This window comes from Delphinapterus leucas, chromosome 17, assembly GCF_059928025.1.
Source record: "Delphinapterus leucas isolate spDelLeu-1000000601 "Yukka" chromosome 17, BTC_Dleu_Yukka2, whole genome shotgun sequence".
NCBI lineage: Eukaryota > Metazoa > Chordata > Mammalia > Artiodactyla > Monodontidae > Delphinapterus > Delphinapterus leucas.
In genome coordinates this window covers 38496529-38506870 of record NC_143145.1, presented here as the reverse complement: position 1 = coordinate 38506870, position 10342 = coordinate 38496529, and the positions used below count along the sequence as shown (strand labels likewise).

The 10342-nt window shown below is 46.7% G+C and overlaps 1 protein-coding gene across 2 annotated transcripts; it reads left to right on the top strand.

Annotated features, from left to right (window-relative positions):
* Positions 1-2671: 2671 nt before the first annotated feature.
* On the top strand, positions 2672-6490 carry OSR2 (odd-skipped related transciption factor 2). 2 transcript variants are annotated; one of them, XM_022584535.2, is made up of 3 exons: positions 2672-3969; positions 5041-5140; positions 5982-6490. In XM_022584535.2, the coding sequence occupies exons 1-3, from the start codon at positions 3314-3316 to the stop codon at positions 6054-6056; spliced, it is 831 nt and encodes a 276-aa protein (XP_022440243.1). In that variant the 5' UTR covers positions 2672-3313; the 3' UTR covers positions 6057-6490. The 2 variants fall into 2 exon arrangements, with proteins under 2 accessions (XP_022440243.1, XP_022440242.1); XM_022584534.2 differs by having other exon boundaries at positions 5900-6490.
* The last annotated feature ends 3852 nt before the right edge of the window (positions 6491-10342 follow it).

Below are 10342 nucleotides of genomic sequence, written 5' to 3'. Positions count from 1 at the left end.
GGCAGAGGCGCAGCGAAGGGGCAGGAACTTCGCGGCCCTTTCTCTCTGTTCACCTGATCCAATCTGGCCATTTTAATTTTATTATTACTTTTTAAAAAATGATCTCCTTAGATCTACTTGGAGTATAGCTCTCTGATTAATGTAAAATTTTATTGTGGCTTGGGCTGAAATTCAGCGAGCCTACGGATCCATCAGTCATTTTTCTCAGACACCAACCCACAGGTGTTAGCAGATGACCCCTGACTGTATACGATTTTTAGATAATAAAGTGTAATAACACATTACCAAAGAGCGAGCCTCCTTATCAAATGACCACTATTTTTTTCTCCAGTGTTTTGAAAGCTTCACTGAACTGAAATTAGTACGTACACCTCTCACTGGTTGACAGCCAGTGAACTAAATTTTACAAAACTTCTGTACATGTCTGGAAATTCCTGTGAAGAAGGCTGATGAAAGAAAACTAGTCTCAGTTCCACGGAAATATTTATGTCTTTTCGTTGGTTTAAGTTTCTCTCCTTGCAAAATTAAAAGTAACCAATGGTCTGAAACGGGATGGTGTAGAAGTGACAGCAGATGAGGGCTGTTATTGCCTGAAACTGAGTGTGAGAACTACATGCTCAGCTCTAGACAAAACGAAAGTACTTTAGATCTCTGCATTGACTTAAAATATCTTTTGACATATAGTTCCAGCTACTCAGCAGGAGAGTGGAAATCTAAACTCCCTAATTCTTTATGGCAAAAATGTTTAGTGGATCTTTAGGGTTGCTCTGTTTGTGAAGGATTGCTCTTCTTCTATGAAGAAACTATTTGTCCTGCAAACTAAAACGAATACACACCATGAAATAGCACTTTTGTGCCACCATGAAGCTGAATTATAAAAGAGGCATTAATTTTGGGTTATAAACCATTTGGTGAAAAGGGAAGGAAGATGGCACTCAAGTTTCTGCTGACAGAATTAACGTATAACCTTTATGGCAGAGTTCGCTTTGTGCATTTGGAATCAAAATCACAGGCCATGATATTCCTTCAATCGATAACACACCCCACACACATGCACGTACATACACAGAGAACATGGTGGGAATTGCACTTTGCCTTCTGTATTTATTTCTAAGAAATCCAGTCTGGGAAAACACCCAAATAATAATTTCGGTTTCCAATGTGGGGAGGCCAGTTTTTAATACTAAGGGAAAAATAATATTTTGAATCTCTAGAAAATCCTCCTATGCAAAAAGAAGGAAATAAAGGTATAACTTACGACTTTTAATGGAAGAGGAAGCAAATAGATTACCAGAGATGTTTGTAGAATTTTTTTTTTTCTACCTCTCTAGGAGAGGGCTTGAGGGTTGCCACTGAACAAAAATGAATTGTGATTTGTGGTGGGAAAGTTTATTAGTAATGGAGGTTTACAGTTTCGGTTGAACGGCCTGACTGAGACCCTCTGACTGTTACACACCTCTCATTAACTCCCAGCCTCAACTCCCAGACCACATACCACTGGGCAGAAGCGGTTCATTAATAAATCCCTGTCTCCAAGCCGTTCCAAACAGGAGAGGAGGGAGGGAAGGTGTGGGCCTCGCGGAGGCGGCCAGATTCTGCCTGGCCAGAGCGCTGTGTCATTAGCGCAGCCCTCTAAGCCTGCCCCCAGATAGAGCCACAGGCAAGACTTCACAACACGCTAGAGAAGAGCATTTCAGGCGCAGAAAGGGCTGATGGCAAGGAAGTCTGGACAAACTCTCCCATCTTCCTGCTGGGTTCAAAAGCCAGGCATAAAGGTTGATGGCTCAGATAGGCCTGCCTGCCCCTCTCTAGGGAAAGCGCTTAACTGTGAGTCCCAGCCTCTGGGGAGCCACCTTCAGAGGCAAGGCCCAGGCTGCAGAGCTGGCAGAACTCTCTGCTAAAAAGGGGCTGGTAGTGGGAGAAGGTGGGCCTACCCTGAAAGCAGATGAGGTGCCCCGGGAAACTGGGTCTGAAAGCAGACCTCCGTGTTGGCACTGGGGGTTCAGGGACAGGCATGTGCGTGCGCCCTGCTCAGGCCCAGGCCGCAGACCCGGGCCGGCTTCCCGGTGGCAGGAGCAACGTCGCACTCAACCCCAGGCCGACAAGCAAGCTTCCTCCAGGCAGGCAGAGGCGCACCGTACCCCATCTGCTGTGGCTCCCCTGCTGTGCCTTCCTTTTTTTCCTCCCCGGGGAACACTCTTGCCTCTCCTCTCTTCTCTTTTGCTGGGGCCTGGCCGGTGTAGGAGTCTCTCCTGGTGCCAGGTCGAGAAGCGCTCGGGCCTCCCGAGAGCTTGGCGCTCGGTCCTGGATCGGGGACTTTCTCCACCCCCGCAACACCCCACTGAGCCTGAACCATCTGGAAGGGATCTAGGTGGGGGGTGGGAGGAGACGGCCCCTGGGAAGGTGGAAGGGGTGATTCTAGGCCTCACCGGTCCCCGAGGTGTCACTTTTCTTTCCTGTGGCCCGTCACCGCTGATAAATGGGACAGAGGCAAAGGAAGGAAAAAGAAAACCTCTGAGGTCAGCGCCGGGCGAGGCGGGTCCCTCCGAGGGCCCCGCAGCCCCAGGAGCGCAAAGCGCCCCCGGCTGCGTTCCACCACCCCAGGCGCGGTCCGGGTGAACGGCGGTTGCGGGGCGGGTCAGCGGGCTCAGGGCGCAGCGCTAGGAGCCGCCCGGCTGAGCCAGGCCCTCACGCCCAGGTCAGACCCACAACCCAACGTTCCCCGGGGAGCTTGGAGGCACAGCGGCAACAGAGGCTCAGCCCGGGCCTGTGGGCGCTGGCACAGCGGGGTGTCACGGATGACCAAGCTTCACCCGATCGGGTAGGGGTGGGTGGGCTGGACTGGGTGCCGCCTCTGCTGGAGCCCCTGCTCACCTTTCTTTCTCCCCGGCCCGGGTCTTCGGCTCCTCGAATCAGTGCGTGCCTGGCATCCGATTTTCCCACGGGCGACCCGCTCGCCGCCGGGGACCACTTTTGCCCCGCCTGACACCCTGGCCCCGGGGGCTGTGCTCGAGCTTGGTGTCGACTCGCCCGCGGGGCAGGCTCTCCGAGGTTCCCTCACCACTCCGTTTGGGGGTCTCGGAGTGGGTGGGGAGGAGGACTTAGAAGGAAGGTGTTGTAACCCAAGCGGCGCCAAGGGACAGACCGAGCAGGCTTGGATAATAGTCACGACTTTCTCTCTCTCCCCCGGCCATTTTTAGGGTTTTCTCTGCGTGCCGTTGTCCTCCTGGGTTTTCGCCGGAGCCCCACGCCCACCCGCCTCTGAGTCCTGGAAAAAAAGGGTGGCTACCTCCGCCCCCCAGCACCCCGGAAAATGGGGAGCAAGGCCCTGCCAGCGCCCATCCCGCTCCACCCATCGCTGCAGCTCACCAATTACTCCTTCCTGCAGGCCGTGAACACCTTCCCCGCCGCGGTGGACCACCTGCAGGGCCTGTACGGTCTCAGCGCCGTGCAGACCATGCACATGAACCACTGGACACTGGGGTACCCCAACGTGCACGAGATCACCCGCTCCACCATCACCGAGATGGCGGCGGCGCAGGGCCTCGTGGACGCGCGCTTCCCCTTCCCGGCTCTGCCCTTTACCACCCACCTCTTCCACCCCAAGCAGGGAGCCATTGCCCACGTCCTCCCAGCCCTGCACAAGGACCGGCCCCGTTTTGACTTTGCCAACTTGGCCGTGGCCGCTACGCAAGAGGATCCCCCTAAGATAGGAGACCTGACCAAGCTGAGCCCGGGGCTGGGTAGCCCCATCTCGGGCCTCAGTAAATTGACTCCGGACAGAAAGCCCTCCCGAGGGAGGTTGCCCTCCAAAACGAAAAAAGAGTTTATCTGCAAGTTTTGCGGCAGACACTTTACCAAATCCTACAACTTGCTCATTCACGAGAGGACCCACACAGATGAGAGGCCGTACACGTGTGACATCTGCCACAAGGCTTTCCGGAGGCAAGACCATTTGCGGGATCACAGGTAAGGTGGGGAAAGAGGTTGGCCTGGGGAGGGAAGGACAGTTTATCCAGAATACCGAATCCTGATAGACATTGCAAGCGTCACTAAAATCCCCTTTGAACTAGAATATATCCCCCAAAGCCCTCCCCAGCCAGCCACAACCAACCCTCCAAATTTACCTTTGTCCTCAGCGGGCCCCTGCTGCCTGTTCTTGTTTGGGATGCAGGAGGGCCACCCCATCCTTAGGTAGTTAAAATCTGCTGGGTTGGCCTTGGTCCTGGGATCGGTTTTCCAGTTCCCACCTGGTCGACCTTAGCGGGTGGGGCAGGTAGAGCCAAGAAACCTCGAAGACCTTTCTCTGGTGGGTGCAGGTCCTGCCTGCGATAGGACCATTTCTGGAAATCTCCTCGGCCACCTCCACTGGGTTCCCTCCCTTCCCTGACTCACCCCCAGGTGCGCCCGAGAGCCTGCCACAGTGACCTTTCTTTAAACTTATTTGCGGGGGTCTTGAGATCACTGAATTTAGAAACAGCTCTTCACATTCCCTCCACATCTTCAACTATGCATTAATCAAAGGCAATTGAAGAAATACTATAATGTAAGTGTTTTCATCCAGTAAAAACTTCCCAGGAGTGGGGGTGAGAGTATCTTTTCCCTGGACTCTACTTGCTGTTGTTACCCCAAGGTAGGACTGCTGTACCGATCCTCCGCGGCTTTTAAGGGGTTCGCTAAAATTAGTCCCCCTAAACTTGGCCTTGCCTTATATCCTGATTTGACCAGTTTAAATCCCAGAGAAAACCGTAGAGGCCAAGAAGAGCTAGTTCGGCATGATTTCGAGCTCCAAAACACGCCAGAGAGGGCGATCAAGTGTAGATAAAGCCGGCGTCCAGTGAATGTTTTGAAGAGTCTGTTAGTTGAGGTTAACCATAAACAGAATTACGCGGGGGGGTGGGGGGGATGTAAAAACATAAATAATGGAAATCCTGTTTCTTTTCTTTTTTTCCCTCATGACTTCGTTTAAAGTAATTGCCAAAAGAAACTCCTCACCATGATGTTAAAGCCATTTCAATGAAACCTTATATTGATTTTCAGGTATATCCATTCCAAAGAAAAACCCTTCAAATGTCAGGAGTGTGGGAAAGGATTTTGTCAGTCTAGAACTCTGGCTGTTCACAAAACTTTACATATGCAGGTAAGTTTGTTTTCTTGTTTAAAAACAGTGACTGGTTCTGTTTTATCAGTTTTGCTCTAGAAAAGGTGTTCAATGGCAGGGTCTTTCTCATAAAAGGCTCTATTTAGATCAGTTTTCTAGGTGGAGAAAGCAGCACCCAGTTTTTCTATACATGAAATTAATTTTATTTAACAGAAAACATTTATGTGTTTTTCTTAAAGAACAAGCCACTCTCACTATTCTAAAATCCTAATTTTAGAATTATTATTTTTTTCACCTGATGTGCCCTGCATTTAAAGCTTTCGTGTTTGGGAGGAAATAAAGGTAATTTTGATAATGGAGGCATGGTGAAATCCCATACGTTCTTTCTCCCAGGGGCCTCATAATTTGTAGTTTTCAGAACATTGAGGAATAGTTTAATTTTCCACCAAAGAGGAGCCTTATTACCCGAGAGAATGTCGTTCCTTAAGAGAGGATTAGAGTTTTTCCTTCCCCCTTTTCCTGCCTATGACATGGTGATGAAATGTAAAGAGCTGGAAATCACAAAGCCCACCGCCAGTGGCCACCGGCGGTTATCAGTGTAATCCGGTCCCTGTGTGTGCCTGTGCGTGTGTTTTTGTGATTGGAGGATTAGGAGCACAGATGTGTTCCTGCAAGTCTCCTCTTTGTTGTCCTGCGCGTGTTCTGTTAACCTTGTGATACCGATAAGACAGAAACTATTGAGAAGGGTGCCGTGGTGGTGTGAAGGATTAATCCTTTGCTTGCTTCACATCTGAACAGGAATCTCCACACAAATGCCCCACATGTGGAAGAACCTTTAATCAGAGAAGTAATCTGAAAACTCACCTTCTCACCCATACAGACATCAAGCCCTACAGCTGCGAGCAGTGCGGCAAAGTGTTCAGGCGAAACTGTGATCTGCGGAGGCACAGCCTGACTCACACCCCGCGGCAGGACTTCTAGAGAAGCCCCGGATCTGTCCCGGGCCACCGCCGCCGCTCCCCTCCCCAGACACCTCTCCGCGCCTCCCACCCGGGGGGGGGGGCGCACCCCCAACCCTTCACTGACCCCCAGCTCTTCCCCGGCTGCAGCCACACCAGCAGCTCCAGGGGATTAACTCTTCTTCCCAAGGACTGAGAACTGTAGAAAGCCACACAAGTACATCTTTTCACAAAGAGCATATGCTAGTTTCTTGTAGATATTCACAGCTCATTTTAGAGCTCTGTACATAATGTCGTGGGTCTCTGTTTCGTTGTTTTGTTTTGTCTGTTTTTGTATCTTGTTGGATGCACCTAGGTATGGAAAATGGAAACCAAATTTATCTTTAAAGACTGTATTTTCAAAAATAAAATGTTTTCTTGTTTGTTTCAACACTCCTGCAAAAGTGCCTTGCTATTTGACTTCTGTTTTTCCTCTGGATTCTGGAAGAGTGGCATGTCTCTGAAATATTAAATATTGAAGGGCATTCTTTATCCCGAGGTTTCAAAAGTAAGACTTCTCACAGTTCTCTTACTGAAACTTCATCTCTTCCCTTTTCATACTGTGGCATTTTGGAATTGGTCAACTGTGCTGTCTTTCTGCTTTTTGAAGATATTAAAATTGATACCCATGAGGTTTTTCCTCCCCTTTTGTTTATTTTAATTCCTTGTGTATTATTCCTTCAGATAAAATCAATATGATAATCATTATTAATAACAAGGCGACTCCAATGGCTGACCCATTTGAAAACACAAGGTGGGAAGAAGCATAAGGAAAAAGAAGAGAAGGGAGCTTCTCACCACTTCACTTTTAGAAGTCCTTGACCTATTGTCATAGTTTATGATGGGCAACTTCTCTTGCCATTAGACTTTGAACACAATGATTTAGCTCTATAGACAGAGACTTTACCCCACCTTTAGGGGAAAAGTCTAAAATCCTGCTACAGAAGAATGCAGGCAGGTACAACCTTCAGAAGATGGGGGACAAGAACAGAAAGGAGAGACTACTCAGCTATGTTTGCACAAAATATTTTTTCCCAAGGGTGGAGACCTTTTTTTCTCGAAGGTTCGTATTTCTCTGCAAAGCAAACTGAGTTAGGTCACTAGCAAGGTTTCCATCACTGGTTGGCCTTTTGTCCCTGGGAAAATGCCGGAAGTACAGGTTATTCTGTGTATAGAGCTCATGGCAAATATGTAATCACCTTCTGAGGCATTTCAGTTCTTTCCCAAATGATTCTGGTGGAATATGACACTAATATAATGACAACCCCGTGTAGGATTTGAGTGGAAGGCTTTGGATGCAGACAAACAGTAGTACTATTGCAGAGTCCAGAAGGGAAATAATTTCACTTCAAGAAGGAACATTGGAGGAACTTGTGGCCCAGTGGCCCTGCTCTTGCAAACTTTAATACTGAGCAACAGGGTGAACTAGTTATCCTCAGATTTTTTTTTCATTTGTGTATTTGCGTGGGCATGGCATGTTTCATCATCAGGGAGATACCAGACAAAATGCCCTATGTTTGTACCTTAGAATCCTCCAAAAGAGTAGGTAGCGATTTGAGGACTAGACTCAAAATTTCTCACCTGTGCCTTACTCAAAACAACTTACGAGGCGGTTTCAAAAACTGTTCCTGACTCAGGGCTTATTCTGTTTGCGGGGTGCTGGCTGGAAGTCACTTCTCCTTCTCATGAGAGATCAATTCTCTGCAACAAAATGTCCACCCACTAAGTCTGTGTGTCTAATGCTCACACAAATGCATTTCCCAACATGGGATGGGCCCAAAGGCTTCACTGGGGAGGGGGGGCAGGGATGGAATGTGGGGATGCATGTGTGTGTGGCATTTAGAGGAATGAAACTGTTTGTTTTCTTTTGTTTGTACAGAATTAACTCAGTGACCTCCCTACCCCTACTCCCTCAAGATCCTGCCCACCTTGGCACAGAAGATTTGAATACTTTAGGGCAGGGTTACACATTGACTGTTCCTAGAGCTCCCCTAATCCAGCAGGCTTTTTCCATGTAGTCAGCCTCACTGCCCCACCCACTCCAACCTACTACCAGCGACACAATTCCGTAGCACAGGGTTCAGTCGAATTATCAAAGATTGACCCTTGCTCGATATCAAGCTCAGGCATACCCTTGAAGTCCCTGTCACAGGGAAATACAGATAGGTGTAACCAGAATACTCTTCCTCCCGATTTATTTTTTATTGAAAAAAATGGAAATCAGAAGTGAATGAGGAAAAACAGAGAAGGTGGAGAAAGCAGTTTCCCTTCCCGTATACACGCTATCAAAAGTTCAGGTAAATTTATATATAATTTATTTATGCAGTTATTTCTTTAACAAATGTTTATTATGTGCTTTTCATGTGCCAAGCCCTGTGCTAGTTTCCAATGATTTTCATGATCAGTTTCTGCCTTTCTGCATTTAGTGGCACATTTTTGGAATCTTGACTACTTAGATAATTAAAAAACCTATAATAGGGCTTAAATTAATGGACCTCTTCAATCTGGACTCTTAAACCCAGCGTCCAACTAGATTCAGAAAGGATCCAGTCTCAGAGTACACTCCACATTCTTCATGATGACAGGTAAACTTTTGAATAGTGGGTTCCTTTCCACATTCTGAGTTTTGTTTTCTTCTTCTTTACACATCCAAGTATGCAGGAAATGATTCTTACATGAGACGAACTTATGAGACATCATGGGGGAAATGATATCTTGTAGCTTATGAAATTGATTTGCTGGTTTTTTTGGGGGGGTTTTGGTTTAGAAAAGAGTCATTATCTGAGGTTTAGATTAGCCCGTGTTTTCCTTACACCCTCTACCATAGTCAACTCATGAATCAATACTCCTGGCCAGAGACCAGGAGTGGGAAATAGCACAAGTCATAACCACAGTGCTGAAGAACTTCATGAACAACAGTTAAGTATTTAGTTGTGACTTTAGTCTCATTTTGTAATCTATGTGTGGGATTTAAAAAATAAGTTTCGAAAAAAAAAAATAAGTTTCGTAAATGAATTACATTGTAATCAATTGTTAATATAAAATTCTGAATGTGTGTTAGGTGTACTTATTGATGCTAATATTGAAAGGTAGGTCCTTGGGCTTCCCTGGTGGTGCAGTGGTTGAGAGTTCGCCTGCTGATGCAGGGGACACGGGTTCGTGCCCCGGTCCGGGAAGATCCCACATGCCGCGGAGCGGCTGGGCCTGTGAGCCATGGCCGCTGAGCCTGCGCGCCCGGAGCCTGTGCTCCGCAACGGGAGAGGCCACAACAGTGAGAGGCCTGGGTACCGCAAAAAAAAAAAAAAAAAAAGACATGTAGGTCCTTGTACTACTAGTGCTTGATAAATGTACTGATTAAAATTATTATTTTGACAGGCATATCCTCTCTTACATGAGGAAGCTTTCCAAAATTTGACTCTAAGACAACTAAATATTTAAAAAGTAAACATATTTAAAATCTCAAATTATAAATGGGCCCAACCATTACTAGTGATGAAACCAGAGGCAGTTACTGGAGGTTTCTTCTACTGCTCATTTGTCAGATATTAGCATAGACATTTGAACTTCTTCACTTAAATCATGTTCAGTCAGGGACCCTTGCCCCAGTTTTGATTCTGGAAGGCCCTTGGGAAACATTAGTTCTTGAATATTGTCAATGTGATAGACTAGGTGCATTTAGATTAAACACAGTGTAGAATCCACAGCAAATTTTAACATGAGAAGTGAATTACCATGGCATAACGGACAGCCTTTCTTATTACCAAAGTAATTTTATTATAATAAAGAGAAAAAGTTGATGAAACCATGTAATGCTGCAAACAGGAATAGCTTTTGTATTTCAGAGGGTTATTTATGTTCACCCTTAATAGTGTGTTACGTTGAGACTGTATTTCCCAATTTTTCCTTCTGAAATGTAACTTGCCACTGATAACCACCTCTGCTGACAGCAATGAGCAATAAAGGGAGTGGAGATTCAGAATGATTCAGCTTTGATGACCTGAGATATTTCAAGTTCATTCCTGTTTCTTTTCTTTATAGCTTGCTTTCTTCCCCCAACACAAATTACATTACTATCTAGGCTATGTAACTTTTTTATTTCTTGAAACTATCCAAGGCAAAAGCAATAGTGAAAACCTGTAAGTAACACAAGTAGCCTACAAAAGGAAAATTGTGTAGGAAGTTATAATGCTATATCTGTTAGGATGCTTTCTGTTGCAACAAACAGAAAATCTGACTTAAAGGG